The sequence below is a fragment of the Pleurodeles waltl genome, chromosome 4_1 (genome assembly GCF_031143425.1).
Source record: "Pleurodeles waltl isolate 20211129_DDA chromosome 4_1, aPleWal1.hap1.20221129, whole genome shotgun sequence".
Classification (NCBI taxonomy): domain Eukaryota; kingdom Metazoa; phylum Chordata; class Amphibia; order Caudata; family Salamandridae; genus Pleurodeles; species Pleurodeles waltl.
Genome location: NC_090442.1, coordinates 103,324,920 through 103,342,664, shown reverse-complemented (window position 1 = coordinate 103,342,664; position 17,745 = coordinate 103,324,920). Strand labels below are relative to the sequence as shown.

Here is a 17,745-nt window from a genome sequence, read left to right as displayed (position 1 = left end):
ATCAAGGTAGGCCTCCGGAACAGGAGCTCAGGAAGTTGCTGCTGCTCTGCACCGGGACCTCTGAATAGTGAGCACGTGGAGCTGGGCTGGCTCCCTTATATAGAGTTAAGCCCAGCCCACAAACCACACCCAGTCATGCTGTAGGGAAAGCTTCTAGAAGGTCCTAGAAAGGTACCACACCCTAACACACTCAGTAAGCCTGCAGCAATACCTTGCAAATGAACAGTTATTGCAAACATCATTAATAGTGCTTTTCAAGGTTAAACTCTCCAATGCAAAAGGTTAACATAGTGCATATAAACACAATGCATGAATTATGCTCTTGCATAAAGACTGGGATTTTGCATTTTTGTCTCCCGTAGAGCGTGCACTGTCCTGATGTTGTCACAGGGGCCACTCTAGTGACCTGGCCTCTAGGGGTGAAGGGAGCCCTACCTGTGTGTGAACCCTTCCCACTACCAGTTATACTAGGGGGCTTGTTGACAGATAGGTCTGTGGAAGGACCCTCCCCTGGATTGTCATCTTGCTCCTCTGAGCTTTCCTGGTTGGAGTCATCCTCTACCTCTTCCTCAATGCTGATTCCCTGGTCATCCTGAAGGAGGAGATTTAAGAGGTACTCCTTATTGGGGTTCTTCCCAATCCCTAAATTTCTTTCAATGCAGAGCCTCTTCAAGCTTTTATAGTTTAAATTGTCATAGGTAGTCTTGACAGCACTAGGGGTGGCTTCTACAGAGGACATATTGAAGGAAAAAAGTTTAGGAAAGTGAGTAAAAAGATAGTAGAATAACAGAGCTAACTTTTTAGAGAAAAGAAGAAAACTTTTCAGAACTTTGTAAAAACTTTTGCAAAGTTTAAAGAACTTTTAAGAAACTTTGAAAATTGTTTCTAGGTATATATTATATATGCTCTAAGTATTGCAGCAAGCTTTTCTTGTGAAAAGCACGGGTAACAAAGTGGCAAAGCAATTGCAAGTACTTATCAAACTGCTGCACCACCAATGTAGGAGGCTGGCCTGGTTTGTAGTGGGTACCATGGGTACTTACACCTTATACCAGGGCCAGTTATCCCTTATTAGTGAAATGTAGTAGTGTTCTAGCAGCTTAGGCTGATAGAGGTAGCAATAGCAGAACAGCGTAGGCTGAACTAGGAGACATCCAAAGCTCATGCAATACCACTTATAGTTACACAGTACTTATACACAAGTAAAGTCAATACTCAGTATTACCAAAAATAAAGGTATTTATTTGGATGACAGAGTACCAAAAATATCTTAGAGACAATACTCCTTTTGGAGGTAAGTATTATACACAATATATACACTAGACACCAAAATTAGACAAGTCAATAGTCATAGAACAATGCAAACAGTAGGAAATCCTAATGAATGCAATGGGAGGAAAATAGGTCTAGGGGCAAAACAAACGATATACCAAGAAATGGGAACGTGAATCACAAATTCCCCCCTAGACAACTGTAGTGTGTGCAGAATCACTGGGAGAGTAAGAATACAATAAAGGTAAGTAAATTACCCTTCCCCAGAGCCCAGAAAAGCAGGAGTAAAGTACTGCAAGTTTCCTTAGGACACGCTACACCTCGTTTTGGGGATTTTGCAGCAGCCAACCAAGTCTACAAAGAACAACTGCTGGATTATTGGACCTGAACACCTGCAAAGGAAGGGGACTAAGTCTAGAAGTCAAAAGAAGTTCCAGGAAGGACAGGAGCCCCTGCCAACCCAAAAGAAGGTGCAAAAGAAGAGTCCCTGGTTAGTCGAAGACTGCAGAAATGCACCCTAGGAAGATTCCATTGGGTTCCTGCATGATGCAAAAGATGTCCCACGGCATGAAGATTGTTGCAGACAACACTTCTTGTTGGAAGGCACCAACAAGCCTTGGCTACAACAAAAGTGCATTTTGTGTCAAAATGGTGCTGGATGGACCAAGGGGGGATGTGGGGTCCTCAACTCAGTGTGAGGAGGAAAGGGCGCTCTCAGAACTTTAGAGAGCCCTCAGGGTGCCAGCCAGAACCCCCAGGAGCCGCAGGACCCAGGTTCAAAGGAGGTGCAAAACGCAGTTGATGCAGCACAACAAAACAAGGTCCTAATCTGCTGGAGAACAACTCAGTGAGTTGAGCATCACAGGAAAGAGTGTTGGGGACCTGGCGCAGGCTGTGCATGAAGGAATTTTTCAAAGAGTGCACAGGGGCCTCAGGAGGTGAAGAAGATGCAGTACACAGGAGTACCATCGCTCTTGTGGAAGGCAAGGTCTTACCTCCTCCAAATTGTGTCAGCAGGACCTCAGGCCAGTCTATGTTGGTGGTGTCTACCCTCTGTGTCTTTAGGAGCAGGCTTGTCGATGTGACATGGAGTCCCAGGGTACTGGTCGTCACCTTTGAAGGTGCCTGCTTGGAGCAGGGGAGTGACTATGTCACTCCACGGGGAGATTTCTTCGGTCCTTCTGGTGCAGGATGAAGAGAGGGAGTCCTCAGAGCATGCACACCGTGGAAACTGTTGCAGTTGCTGACTTGGAGCTGAGGTTGCTGAAGAAAAATGTCTCTTGTAGACACTTTGTTGCAGTTACAGCATTTCTTGGAGCAGGCTATGGTTGATCCGAGGCCAGAAGAGTCTGAAGTTGTTGCAGAGGATTCCTGAAGGAAACTTGCAAGCAGAATCTGAAGAGAACCCACAGGAGAGATCCTAAATAGCCCTGAAAGGGGGACTGGCTACCGTATCAGGAATGGACCTATCAGGAGGGGTCACTGATGTCACCTGCTGGCACTGGCCACTCAGAGCCCTCCAGAGTGCCCCCACACCTTGCAAAGCAAGATGGCTGAAGTCTGGGACACACTGGAGGAGCTCTGGGCACCACCACTGGGGTGGTGATGGAGAGGGGAGTGGTCACACCCCTTTCCTTTGTCCAGTTTAACACCAGAGCAGGGAAGAAGGGGTCCCTGGACTGGTGTAGACTTCTTTATGCAAAGAGGGAACCATCTGTGCCCTTCAAAGCATATCCAGAGGCTAGGGGAGGCTACCCCTCCCCAGCCAGTAACACCTATTTCCAAAGGGAGAGGATGTAACACCCTGCTCTCAGAGGAAATGCTTTGTTCTGCCTTCCTGGGACTGGGCTGCCCAGACCCCAGGAGGGCATAACCCTGTCTGTGAGGTGGCAGCAGCTGTAGCTGCAGTGCAAGCCTCAGAGAGCTGGTTTGGCAGTACTGGCGGTCCATGGTGGAGCCCCCAGGATGTATGGAATTGGCTCCCCAATACCAGATTTGAAATGGGGGGACAATTCCATGATCTTAGACATGTTACATGGCCATTTTCGGAGCTAACATTGTGAAGCTACATATGGGTATTGACCTATATGTAATGCACGTGTGTAATGGTGTCCCTGCACTCACAAAGTCTGGAGAAATGGTCATGAACAATGTGGGGCACCTTTGCTAGTGCAAGGGTGCCCTCACACTTAGTAACTTTGCACCTAACTTTCAGCAAGTGAAGGTTAGACATATAGGTGACTTATAAGTTACTGAAGTGCAGTGAAAATGGCTGTGAAATAATGTGTGCACTATTTCACGCAGGCTGCAGTGGCAGTCTTGTGTAAGGGTTTGTCTGAGCTCCCTATGGGTGGCAAAAAAAATGTTGCAGCCCATATGGATCTCCTGGAACCCCAGTGCCCTGGGTACAGAGGTACCATATACTAGGGACTTATAAGAGGGGGGTCCAGTGTGCCAATTGAAATTAGTAAATGAAGTCACTGGCCTACAGTCACAAATTTAAAAGCAGAGAGAGCATAAGCACTGATGTTCTGGTTAGCAGAGCCTCAGTGACAAAGTTAAGCACTACACAGACATACACATTAGGCCACAAACTATGAGCACTGGGGTCGTGGCTAGCAAGATCCCAGTGACACAGTAACAACACACTGACACACACTCACAAACAGGCCAAAAGTGGGGGTAACCATGCTAGAAAGAGGCTACTTTCCTACAATGATGATGATGAGTCTGAATCATTGAAGTGCAATGAAGGGGAGGAATAATAATGGTTAATGAAAGACATATGGGCCCTCATTACGACCTCAGTGGTCTTTTTGCAAGACCGCCGAGGTACCGCCGTGCTGAAGACCGCCAGTGGTGGCGGTCTTCCGCGATGTGTATTATGACCGCTGGAAGCCCTCTATCCTTTTCCGTACGGAAAGCCGCCAGCAGCCATACTGGTGGTCGGCGGGAAAGTGGAGGCTGCTCAACCTCCACCTCCACGTCAACAGAACACCGCCCACAGAATCACGTCCCATGATTCGGTGTGGCGGTGTTCTGGTGACGGTGTGCTGGTGGCGGAGCTGCCCCCATGGATCCCGTCCCCTCCCGGAGGGCCAACCGACAAGGTAAGTTGATCGTCCTTTAGGGGAGGGGGGTGGGGGGTGAAGTGTTTTGTGTGCGTGCATGGGGTATGCGTGTGAGGTTGTAGAGGGTGTGTGTGAGTGCGTGTATGCTTGTGGGGGGGTGCTGTGTGTATGGGAAATGTGTGTGGGTCGGTCGTTGTGCATGTCTGTTTGTATGTGTCTGGGTATGTGTTGTCGTGATGTATGTGTGCGTGTAGGGGTGCATGTATGTGCATGTTGAGGGTGTGTGCATGTAGGGGTGTGTATATGTGTATATGTGCATGTTGGGGTGAGGGTGGGGAGGGGGGTTGTGCCACCTTTTGGGGGTGGCAGGGGGCAGGGGGTGTGGGGGGAGGACTCATGGGGGGTAGTGGGGGTGGGGGAGACCCCTATCAGTGCCAGGGAAGGAATTCTCATGGCGGTTCCCAATCACCTCTAATCTATGGTGGTATGCAGGGTCCTGATACCGTTGGCGGTCTAGTGACGGCCGCCGGGCTGGAGACCGAAATCTCCAGCCCAGCGGTCATCACCGCCATGGCGGTTGGAATGGTGAAGTGGCAGATGACCGCCGCGGTAACCGCCGCGGTCATAATTCAATTTTTTCCGCCGGCCTGTTTGTGGTCTTACCGCCGCTTTACCACCGACCGCCAGGGTCGTAATGAGGGCCCTGGTGTTGGTTGGCAAATACAATGGGACCTCATACTTCCAGCCTTGCTGCGCTATTATGAGGACTACTGGCAAACGGTATAAATGAAGTACATATCACAACATTGGGGGTTGGGGTGTAGTTCATGACCAAGGCCACTTTCTCATTAACTGTTATAGCATCAGCAAGAAAAAGACAGCCTTCTAAACAAACATACATGGAGAATATTATTAATAATACTAGCTTACTTGGGCCTGCAATCTTCACAGTAGACAGTAGAGAACCACAAATCTGTTCTTGGTATTAGAGTACCTCAAGATATATAGGGGAGAGGGAAAGATTACCAACAAAGAAGAAAAAATCTTCAGACTAGTATAGACTAAAAAAGTCAGCTACCAAAAAAACAAGAAATAAGCAAAAAACAATAATGCAGGGATAACAGGAATTAAAAAGAAATTGGATAATAGTGGTCAGAGGTAAAAGTTAGGGAAATATTAATAATAAATAATAGGACTTACTGGGGTGCGGAGAGCCCTCAGCAGAGGTGCTGGTGGTTGGTGCTTTACCCCTAGCTCTTACCGGACTCACCTCATCGCTGCCCCTCTTTTTGCCCTTGGGTGCTGATGTAAGAAATAAAGAAGAGGAAAAACTAGATTAGTGGTACAGTTATTCTCTACAAAATTATTATACCAGGCAAACCCAGTTACGTTGCATTTATCTAAATCACATCGCCTAATGTTTTAGTATTGACTATTGTTGAGTTGGCTATACTAGCCCTAAAATCCCTATTCCAAATTTCCTTATCAAAATCCACATTTTTAACTAATGCATTGCAATGAATGATCTCTGATTCTATTCTCATCTCTCAACACCCCTAGTGGACAAACTCAGCCTCCCTTTTTGGCAATGCATGGATGCATACTAGAACAACATATCACTATGAAATTGCTTGGGACTGTACAAGCTACATAAAGATAGTCACAGAGAACACTAACTCGCTAATATCACTAATTCACTATGGTGACCGGAGGGCAGAGGAGCCTGCTTTGCAATGGCTTTTTAAATAATCAGCCAAAGTGAGCGCTGATGAATACGATGGGGTAGCGCCGAGCTGCCTCCTACCTCTAACTGGATCACATATTAATATTCTCTATGTAAACTAAACACAACTTACCTTGAGTGTGAGCAACATGCTAGTCAGAAAAAAAGATAGCATTGTAGAACACAAACACAATAATATAGTTAATATTCACTGAGCCCCAGAATCTCTACGCCTAGCATGTCAAGCAGGTCCTGCTCACAGGCTATGATATCCACCCATTAGTGTGTCAGCTGCTGGGTGGTGCGCTGGACTTGAGTGGTGCGCCAAAAACACCTGTGCACCCTCCATGCTGCTGATGCTCCTGCAGAGGGTGACCACTGCCATGCCTTCCACCTGCTGCCAGCATGGAGGAGAAGTGGTGCTGCACGTAGAAAGCCAGTGCTGCCACCTCCACCTCACAGACGATGGGCCTGGGTTGCACACTTGGGCATTGCCACCCACAAAGGAGACAGCTGCTGCTGGTTGGTCAGGGGGGCCTGGGTCTGCTACTTCCCTGTTTGCTAGCACTGCCCTCTTCTGCCATGGCTCTGGGTGGTGGGGTGAAGAAAAGAAACAGGAAAAGGAAGGAAGGAAGAAATAACTAAGGAAGTAAAGGGAAAAATAAACAAAAACTACAAAAATTTACAAAAAGCATGACAAAATGATAAACAAATGTAAAAATACACAGACAAAAAGACACACTAATACAATAAATAAAAATGAGAGGCAGATTAATTAGGAGGGTGGAGTATTGAAAAGATGATCAATGGATGAAAAAAAGAAGGCCCAGCACCATAAACAGAGTACAAAAACAACAAGATGGTCATGCCCATATGAACCGCCTGGTGCCGTTCGTATGCAATTTTGAACATGAGAATGTACTCTGCATTGCATTTGATATAAAATGCAAAGCAAATGGGCACAGCGGGGAAACTTTGCCTGCCTTAGATCTCCCCATAGCGCAGTGGAGTTTTTTTAACCACTTTACGGAGTTGCCCACTCCTACTAACTTTTCAATATTTGGGTTTTATTGTGAAAAGTTGAATCCTCATGCCAGATTGTACATTTCACAAGCAATTTCTGTATTATTTTTTTGGTGTTTATTTTTTAGGTACGCAAGATCTCAGAAAGCTTTTTCACATAAATATGCTGTGGGGAAAGAAAGTAAAACCTTAAGTGCCTCTCATCTCTCCTCAACTCCTCTGTCACATGTATTACATTTGTTTTATAATACCTCTCATACCAGTGTAGGGTGTTGGAGCACTTTACATCACACACATGCAGAGAAAATGAATCATATGTGTGTAAATCCATGTATAGGAATTGTTACATAAGGCAAAGGGAACTACATGGTGTAGGATTCACATGTCATCGATACTGATCGGCATTTTTTAAGAGTGCTTGGTCTAGAGGAGCACAAACTCAGGATTCACAACAATACACAATGGTTAACATTGACTTTAATAATAAGAATGTATTTCTACCCAAACAAACCTTTTTTTAACAGCATCAGAATAATGAAAGACTAGGAAAAATATAGCTTTTTAAATTGTACCATGCAGGCTACATGCAGCTATTTGATGGCAGTTCATAGCTCACTGTGCTAGATTACAAGTGTTATTTATGAACAGCACAGTAACAAAAGAACCTCTGTAACAAAATCAGTGCACCACTGAGCTATGCACATAAAATAATACTCTTTGATCTGCATGGTACACATTCTTTTCAGGAGGCATACTAACCATCTGCACCACCTTAGGTTAGTCAAAACCGCCACTAGACAAAACCCTGACCTCTATCCAGCCGGTGCATTAATCACCAGAGTTATCTTGGCACCTTTGTTGTTGCATGAAAACTGCTGGATATACACAGAACTCTGCAGTGTTTTTTAAACTCCTGCACAGATGAAGTAACAAATATAAAAACACTTGTGTTTCTTTTGAGAGGCCTGAGCTGGAGAAGTACTTTCCTGTTGACCCAGGCCTTGTGCTCTCTGAATGCTGTTCCACCTCAAAACAACAAGATACTCAGCTCTTCTACATGCAGGACACACGTGGCCAGACATGGAGAGGGAAGAGGGGAGTCAAAATGCTCTGGGCCCAAGCATGACTTGGACACAGATAATAAAATCAGGTCACTCACCCTTCAACTTGCACCTATCAATGAATGGTGATTGGCCTGATATTATTTTAGCCCTGCTGCCCCCACACTGTCATTCACAGCTCTTGTGTGCTGTGAGGGAGGATATGCATTTCCTTATCCAGCAGCTGATTTCAGTGCCTTCAATTACGAGAGAAGGCTTGGGTAGGCACTCAAGACTGAACCCCATGGGAATGTGTCACGGACCCCTAGAGTTCCGTGGGCCACAGGTTGGAAACCACTGTACTAAAGCAATCCTAGCATCCTCCCAAAATCAAGATCTATTTTGAAGCAGTCATGGGTGCCCCCAAGAAACCCAGATAGAGACTTCTGGTGTAACAAAGCCGGTTTATCAGCAACCAGATAGTAGATACATAGGAATTGCCTTGTATCATGTTTTTGCCCTTTGGGATGCACCCCACGCATTGTATAAAACCCCAGCAGAACTGTCAATCCAGTTGTGACACTTCAGCAGGAATTGACATTGTAATGTCAAAAAGAAAGCCCTCTGTGATTAGAGCCAGCGTTGCTAGTGAGACAAACGTAGGGAACTGGGTGTTAGCTATTTCTGCTTGTAAAGGGATAGACCTATTTGAGGTTAATTAACTTCCTGGGCTCAGCTCATAGGCCATCCTCTCAATGAAGTATATCACCTCCAGGCACCCGAGGCCTTTAGTCCCTGTCCTGAGAGCAGCAACCAGGTGATAATTGGAGCTCATACTAATCTTCCCACAAGAGGCTTTAGGCTGGGAAAAGTTAACTTTCTAACAGTATATTTTGCTTAATACTCATGCAAAGTTCTAATTTACTATTAGATTGGAATCTGAATAACTAAATATAATAATGTTACACAGAGTTTTCCTGTGCAACAGCCAGCTTTGCTACAGTTAAAATAGATGCTGATGCTTTTTCACGGCAGGGGCATAATTTAAAATACATTTCTACATGTCCTACTATTAATTGCCATATACGCTGCCTTATAGGCAATAGGCCTATATAGGGGTAACTTCTAAATATTCAAGTGTATGGTTTTGACCTGTCAAAAAAGATTAGCCTTATAGTGCATATTTGCAGTTTTAAAACTGCAACAGCTAGGCCACACTTGGCAGGCCTACAGTCATGTTTCCTTGTCACTGTAGTAGATGGCACAATGGGTGGTTAAGTCCACAAATTAAATTTACCTTACAGGCCCTGGGTACACTTTTGACCCTATTGTAGGGACTTACAGGTGAGATAGAAATGCCAATAAGGGCTATAGCAATTTCATCCCGATGACAGGGGAAGCATAGGTACTTTACCACTGGTTAGTACAGGTAAAGTGCATGGAGTTCTACTGCCAGCAGTAACAGTAAAGGCAAAAATCTGTGTGTTCACCATGTAAAAGATTGGCATTCAAATAGATGGTGTGCTGGGTGCAACTGTACCAAGATCCACCAGAGATTGTAAGCTTATGTGCAAGATAAGTAGGGTGTTGAATGTTATAGCTTTGTAAATGATGCAGCTGGTTTTTAAGAAGACACAGGCCAGCAAGAGGAGAACATGGATTTCCATAAGGACTGGAGTTAAATTATCATATTTCTTCAAACCCTTGCTGCAGCATGTAGGATGCCCCTGATGAGTGCCAATGTGTTATCCACAAGGCCATGAAGTAGATCATTGCCACCATCCCTATGCAAGTGTACAAGAGGATGAACAGCAGTTCTAAAGTGTCTTTTGGGTAAAATGATATCACTTTCTTTAGAGAGAGAGATGGACCCAAATAGTCAAGTTTCATGTCTTTGGGTCAAGTTAAAAAAGAGCACAAATAGCTTGATGACAAGATGAAATCACTGATACTTGGATACAACAATTAATAAACAGATATGTATGTGGTTGAAAATTTAAACACATTAATGAATAGATAAGTGGTTGTAGGAATGTATGAATTATATTTTAAGAAACCAAGGGCCTGATTTAAAGAAAGTGGTGCTACATCTAGTACAGCGCCACTTTCCTTGCACACGTTATCACCCCCCTAAAACCACCATGTGTATTCTGTATCCAAAGTAGTGTGCACTATGGCGGTAGTTAGTTCAGAGCTTTGCAGGATTAGCTGCAAAAATGTTGACGCTAATCCTGAAAGCCAATTGAGGCCCACTGTATACAATGGGAGCCTCCATTTAATGCCTTCTTTGAGCAGGCATTAAAAGTGCTGAAAAAAATGATGCAAATAAATTTCTTAGATTTCTTTGAGCCATTTTTTGCCTCTCTAATGGGGGAACGCCCCCTTTGCATACATTATGCCTTGTGCAGGCATAATGTAGCACAAAGGATTACAAAGTGGCCCAGTGCATGCACTGCTGCACTTTGTAAATTTGGAGCAACGATTTTGTCCTCTTTGGGCCACATTATCATAAAAGAAATGATGCTAATCTGGCGCCAGGAGGCGGTAGAGGCTCTTAAATCTGCCCCCAAATATGTACAATGAAAAAGGCTGTGTGGTGAATGGATCTAAAAAATGCATACATTAGTTAATGGATGACAAACTCGAAAATTTCACAAAGAAATGAAATCTTTGAATTTAAATTCCCAAACTCCTAACGTTAGACACAATATCTTGTTTCTTTATTACTATATTTGACAACTCTGTACTTGAACAATTTCTGTCTTTCTTTACTAGAAGGATACTTATTCTGGAGTGATGTACACAAGAAACTGGACCCAGGTGACAGAGTTTATCCTCTTAGGACTTACAGATGACCCAGTACTGCAGATTCCACTTTTCATATTCTTCCTCGTGGTGTATATTATTAGCATGGTAGGCAATATAGGGATCATGGTGTTGATCAAGGTGACTTCCCGCCTTCATACACCCATGTACTTCTTTCTCAGTAATTTAGCTTTGGTTGATGTCTTTTATTCCTCAGTCACAACCCCCAAAATGCTCATCAACTTTGTATCTGAAAGGAACATAATTTCATTTGCTGGTTGTGTAACACAGATGTTTATATTTTTTTCCCTGGGAAGTACTGAGGTGTTCCTCTTGACTGTGATGGCCTATGATCGTTACATAGCTGTTTGTAATCCATTGCTGTACTCAGCCATCATGAGCAACAATGCCTGCATTTACTTTATGATTTTTATATATGCAATAGCTGTTATAAATGCAATGACAAATGCCATCTTCACTTTCACCCTACCCTTCTGCAAGTCAAATCAGGTCACACATTTCCACTGTGATGTTCCTCCACTCTTGAAGATTTCCTGCTCTGATACTACCTTGAATGAGAAGGTGCTCTTAGGCACAGCTGGTGGCCTGATTTTAATAAGCCTCCTCATCATCCTTATTTCTTATGCTTTCATTGTGTCAGCCATTCTCAAAATAAAGTCCTCAGATGGAAGATGGAAGGCTTTCAGCACATGTGTGTCACACTTTGTTTGTGTTACCTTATATTTTGGCACTCTTGTCTTCATGTATGCCCAGCCCACGTCTAACCACACGATGACCAAGGACAGAGTGGCAACAGTGTTCTATGCAGTAATAATGCCTGTGTTAAACCCCCTCATTTACAGCCTGAGAAACAAGGATGTCAAAGAGGCACTGACAAAGCTGATGATGATAAACCGTACCTAACATCTACTTTGGTTCCTCTTTAAATTTAGCAATAAGAAATGCACTTGTACCCTGGATGTTGTCACTGCCTTAAAAATAATCATTGTTTCAGCCAATATAGCGACTTCCATTTCATTGCTAAGTGAACATGGAAATGATTCTAAATTGACCATGGTTCTTACATTAATTTGTGACTATTGGATCAGGATCTACTCAAACAGGATAACATGATAAACTACTTGCAAGCATGAAATTAAGTGGACAGAAATGCATCTTTGTAGTTCGATGATAGGCTATCATAAGTGCTTCTTTGATGATAATTTAAAACCAGATCCAGACATTGTACTGGCATGCACATGCAATACAATGAAATATATAAAATGAATCAATGGTTGCAGATTGGGTAGTTTTTATTTTCTGAAGAGGTAGAGTGTAGTTTGTAGTGACATGTTCATCAACCAGTCACACACAGCAAGCTTGCTAACAATTTGTACACAGTTCGTATATGTAAACTCATCAGGTAGACCCTAATGCCTTTTTAATTTAAGTTTGCCCAAGACATATCAAAGACTCCTCCTCTCTTCCATGTGGAGTATTAGAAGTGAAGCAGGAATAGGAAAATAATGAAATCACACATTGACATAACATCATTCAAATAGCTTTATATTATATTATTATTATTATTATTATTATTATTATTATTATTATTATTATTATTATTATTATGATTATATTATTATTATATTCCTAATATGATAACCCTTTGTGAGACCTTGTTAAATAATGACCATTTCTATCTGTAGCCCCATTATGAGTTCCTATTCATTCCAGTGTCCCTGACAGATGGTTTTGGAGAATGAGTAACAACATCTACACATTAACCTGTTTGACTTACTGCCGCTTTTAGAATTTAAGTTAACTGGGTACTATAATAAAAAAATTAGAAGTGTTTCTCCATACTCTTCACTGCATTCTTCTAGCCCCCTTATGGGCAGTCAGAAGTCTGGCTAGTCTCACTTTCTGGGTTTTGTTTCCTTGGTTTATTATCCATGTCAATGATTATCATTTCTCTCTTGAAGCTCTTCTTAACTGTTGCTGTAAGGATGTTCAGTGTTTTAAACTGTGCTGATTAGTAATGACATTTCAATAGTTTATGTGCATTTGGAATTTCTCCCATATGTTCAGAAATTCTTACTTGTCAGGTACAAAAACTTACTGATAGTGTTGTCACTGACACACCCGTCACACTTACATAGTGAAATGTCAATGCTGGCTGAGCTGCCATGTCGTGGCAGCCAAATCTGTATTTTTGCTTTCTTTTTCAGAAACAACCCACCCAACTGAGAATTTATTCTGTTTAAAATGAAATTGAAATTTGCATGAAACTCCTAGTTTCCTTCTCTATATGGCACTGATATACTTCACATGGAGGTGTCCTGTTGTGCAACACTGAAGAAGGTATCATTCTATAGTGTGGTGACTTCCATTCCAATCATTTGGCAGTCACATGGAGAAAGAACTATGGGCTTAGTGTTTTCAATCGCAGAATCAGTAAAACTCTTCTGTCAGAAGCTAAGAAGATCCCTCTGCCTCCTCTAAAAGAGGAACTGAGACATTGGTGAATAGGGCACTAACTTCTTTTTTTATGGAGGCCTTATTACTGCCAACCTAAAAACTAGCCTCTTTGGAGCAGAACTACATGCCAAGGGAAAAGGCAGTGATTTGTAGAGACCTACCACTGCTGGCCCCCAACTCAACCTCTCAAAGGCACACAGGGATGGTGGGGAATAGAAGCATATATGCTGAGAAGAGGGCCATCAACTGGAAATGACAAACGGGCATTCACCTAAGCACTGATCTTGCAGGTTGACTACGTACCCAGAGTCCTTGCAGCCTCTTCACGGACAGTGTGGTTAGGCAGAGGAGAGTCGAAGTAAGATGTTTGTGTGACTCGACATCTCCCAGGGCTCCCAAATTCACCCAAAGTAGGAGTGAGATGAAGCTAACTAGCAGCATCAGGAGACTCTAGAAGCACAAAAGATCCCTTGCAATAGAGATGGGGCACTGAAGAAGCTGGGTGTTGGAAGGTGGTTTATTATTAGGGGTTGGTAGGTACCCACTACTAGAGGTAAGGACACACTCACAGTATGAGGTCCAGTCAAGGGATCAATAAATTATTCCCTTGCTCAACCCTTGGTAGCTGGCAACAAGCAGGCAGGGTTAACTCAGAAGACAGGTGTGTAAATAATTTAAAAACACCAATCCATTCAATAAGTAAGACACAAGAGACAATAAAAATTAAACACCAACTTATGAAAATATTAACTATTTATATGAGTAAAATGACCCCACAATATTAAAAATCCAATGTTGGAAACCAGAGAATCGATTGTCTAAAAATTAGAAGTAGAACTAGTGCTTAGAAGCAAATAACGTGCAAAGGGTTAGACAAAGTCAAGGGTTCCAGATGCCCATTATGTAAAACTTTAACACTTACTTCGAGTAGTGTTTTTTTGATGCAGGGAAGTGGTCCTCAACACCAATCCAAGGTTCCAAATCTCTGAGTAGCTCCTCTGGATGCCATGACTACAATTCACACAATGTACCTAGCCAAATCCTTAAAAGTTCACTGAATGCTGTCCAGCTGGGTTCTTTGGCAGGATTTGATGCAGGTGACTCTTGAAAGCTCCTTCATACCTGTTTCTTACAGGGAGTCTACTTCGTAATCCTTTAGAAGCCATGCAAAGTCCTCTTTTGTGAAGCTCATCATGTGCGGCAGGTGCAGTCCTTCTGAGTGCAGTCCTTATTGTTACAGATTGGGTTCAGCACGGCAGTCCTTCTTCTTCTTCTTGTTTCCAGGCAGGGACCTTTCGCTGTCCCCAACACTAATCCAAGGGCATAAAAGCCCTGAGATGGTCCTTGGGATGTTGGGACTACATATCTCTGAATGCACATGGCAGATTGCTTCAAAGTCCACTGAAGGGTGTCCAGCTGGGGTCTTCTTGATGGAGATGGTGCAGGTGGAGCTCTCTTAACCTATTGCTGTCAGGGAGTCCACTCCTTTGCTTCTTGAAGCCAGGCAAAGTCCATAATGCTGTAGTTACTCGGTGTGCAGCAGAGGTAGTCATTTGGATTGCAGGCCATGTTTCCAGCAGGATAGTTCTTCTTCTCTTTGTAGTTTAAGGTAAGGATCTTTAAGGTATCCACAACACCAATCCAAGGGGCTCATATAAAAGCCTCTAGCACCACCAGAGTGTCAATCTCAGTGATGCTTCGGTGGTGCTGTGTCCTTTTCCATATTTACAAGGTGGAGCTAAACCACTTTGCATTGCTAACGCCGCCTTGTAAGTAAAGGCCCCCTGATGCAATTTTTTTAGGCAGAGGGGCGTGCAATGGGTGCTGCTGTGGGCCTTTCCATGCAACACCATTGGCTTTGACACTGTTCCAGATTTACAAGAAATTGTAAACCTGAAGCAACGCTACAAACTAATGCCACCCCAGGGGTGGTGGTAAAGTGGTGCAACGAGGAGAAATACTTTTATTTCTCCTCGTTTTTTCCTTTTTCTATTTGTGCTTCATTGTGCAGAACACATAGGAAGAGCAAAGCACCATTAATGATTGCTTAAACAATGATTAAATATTGGTGATTTGCTATTTCTATGTGTGGTGCATTCTGAAACACACATAGAAGTAACAAATGTCCATTATTGATTGTTTATGTGCAGGAAGGGACACATTCCTGCACATAAACAATCATTCCCTGCAATGCAGGCACGTGCACTAAGGTGAAAGAGTGCCTGCATTGGTGCTAGGCAGCTTACTTTAGCACACTTGTAAATACGGTGCATCCCTGTGTGTTTGAAATGTCAGAGCGCGGCACTACCAAACTCAACGCAGCTCTACACGCCGACATTTCCTTGTAAATGTGGCCCCCAAGAGTCTAGAAGCTTTGAGATAGTCCTTGGAATGTTGGCACTACATTTGCCAGAGTGCACATGTCCAATTCCGTTCAAAGGCCACTTAAGGATGTCCAGCTGGGGTCTACTTGATGAAGATGATACAGGTGAAGTGCTCTCATCCTTTTGCTGTCAGGGAGTCCACTTGTTCACTTTTTTAAGCCAGGCAAAGTCCTTAAAGCTGTAGTTCTTCAGTTTGCAGCAGGTGGAGTCTTTTGGGGTGCAGATTATGGGTCCAGCTTTGCAGTATTCTTTGCTTTGTAGTTTCAGACAGGGATCTGAATTGCTGGGTACCTCTCCCATGTTTATTCAGTATTCCTGTGCTAGCAAGCAGGAGGGCAGCCTTGACCAATGAGGTACAGAGTACCACCCTATGGGTTGCCACTTCCTTCAAAGTGTGGCAAAAATCAATCCGATAAATCAATATGCCTTTAAAATCTAAAATGGAGAAACTTTCTCCTGGAAGTTAAGATCTGTCCATGCCATCCCACTAGTGTGTCTACATTTTTTTTAACACTCCCCCTCCAGCATTTATGCTAATCTAATTATTGGGCTTCCATTTGCCCTGGGTGGCAGGAAGTAGGGAGGAGCCTGTGTCCTGTCCTAGCTGTAATTCCCTCTTTGAAGAACAGTTTGGCTACCTACCCCCCTTCCTGCCTTTTGCTCTGCAGCTCGCAGATCTCCACCCACCAGATGTCCTGCTGTCTCAATGAAGGCCACTTCACACCTCATTAAGGAAGCTTGGCTCAGCCTGGCAGAGACTGGCCAACTAGAGAAGAGCTGCTGGAAGGCTGGATTATGGCTCCTCAGAAAAGCAAATACTAGAATGTCTAACAGTGAAAAGTTGTTGAATTTGTTCTATCATTTTAAGTCCAAGAATAATATTTTTGGCTTTTTACTAGTGATAGTTACACTTTAATATTGTAGTCCCAGGATAGCATATGGCACTAATGCACTACAAAGGGGGAAAGATATTAAACATCTTTTATAATGTCCCTGCTTATAGTTACGAGGCACCCTAGCCCCGGAGCACCTAGGGGAGACCATAGGGGTGACATATGTAAAAATATGGTAGTTTAAGATGTGGAAGTACCTTTAGTTCCAAATTCGAATTTGAATATAAATGTAATTTATTTTAAATTTACTTTAAAAGCAGCCTCCAAGGCAGCAGGCCACACAGCAGTGCATTCTTAAATGTATTATATGTGCTGGGCCTCTAAGCCTACATGCCCTACCAAATACAGGGAACTTTCAGGTAGGTTTTCATGTCATTTATAATTATGCCTAATTAGAGCACAGGTCCTGGGTCTGGTAGCAGAGCCCAGGCCCCCTCAGAGTCAGAAAAACAGGTATCTAGTGATCAACAATGGGGGCAAAAAGTGAGGGGATGCTGCAAAAACTCCTAGTTTCTCACATAGTCCCCAATGGTGATAATAGATATCAATTGTGACCTGAATATGGAGGCCATGTTGGAGAAGGGATTAGCCCTAATTTTCTATTATCAATAAACCACAAACTAAAGTATTTAGAGGCAGATATCACCAATAGGCACACTCCAATGACAGAACCATGGCTCATCTATCTAGTGCTGAACCTTGTAGTGGTGAAGGATTCTTACAGAGGTGAAGACCTACAATTATCCAAACAGAGTTTACACTCCATTATTAAAAGGCAGAGAGGGTGTGAGCCATGTGGACCCCAAGAAATATAATGTTGTGCCGGTGGGGAGGCCTACACAGTGGTGTAATGAAACTTGACGGGGCTCAATATACTACAAAATACATGGAGAGTACACCTCATGTTTCAGGCTCAATCAGGAGCTCTTATGCAAGGGACCCACTGCCCATGCATAGTGAAGAGGGTGCCCTATGGAGCTCGTATGCCCCCCCAACACTGAGGGGGCTCCAGGGGTTGTTGTTACACCACTGGGCCTGCACAGTGGGTCTGAAAGA

General features: G+C 43.5%; 1 protein-coding gene across 1 annotated transcript; it reads left to right on the top strand.

Moving 5' to 3' along the window:
* The first annotated feature begins 10,925 nt into the window (after positions 1-10,925).
* On the top strand, positions 10,926-11,865 carry LOC138288453 (olfactory receptor 8U9-like). The gene has a single exon (XM_069230007.1). The coding sequence runs from the start codon at positions 10,926-10,928 to the stop codon at positions 11,856-11,858; it is 933 nt and encodes a 310-aa protein (XP_069086108.1). The 3' UTR covers positions 11,859-11,865.
* The last annotated feature ends 5,880 nt before the right edge of the window (positions 11,866-17,745 follow it).

Excerpts from the sequence above, each read along its gene's own strand:
- LOC138288453 (XM_069230007.1), top strand. The coding sequence starts at position 10,926 with ATGTACACAAGAAACTGGACCCAGGTGACAGAGTTTATCCTCTTAGGA.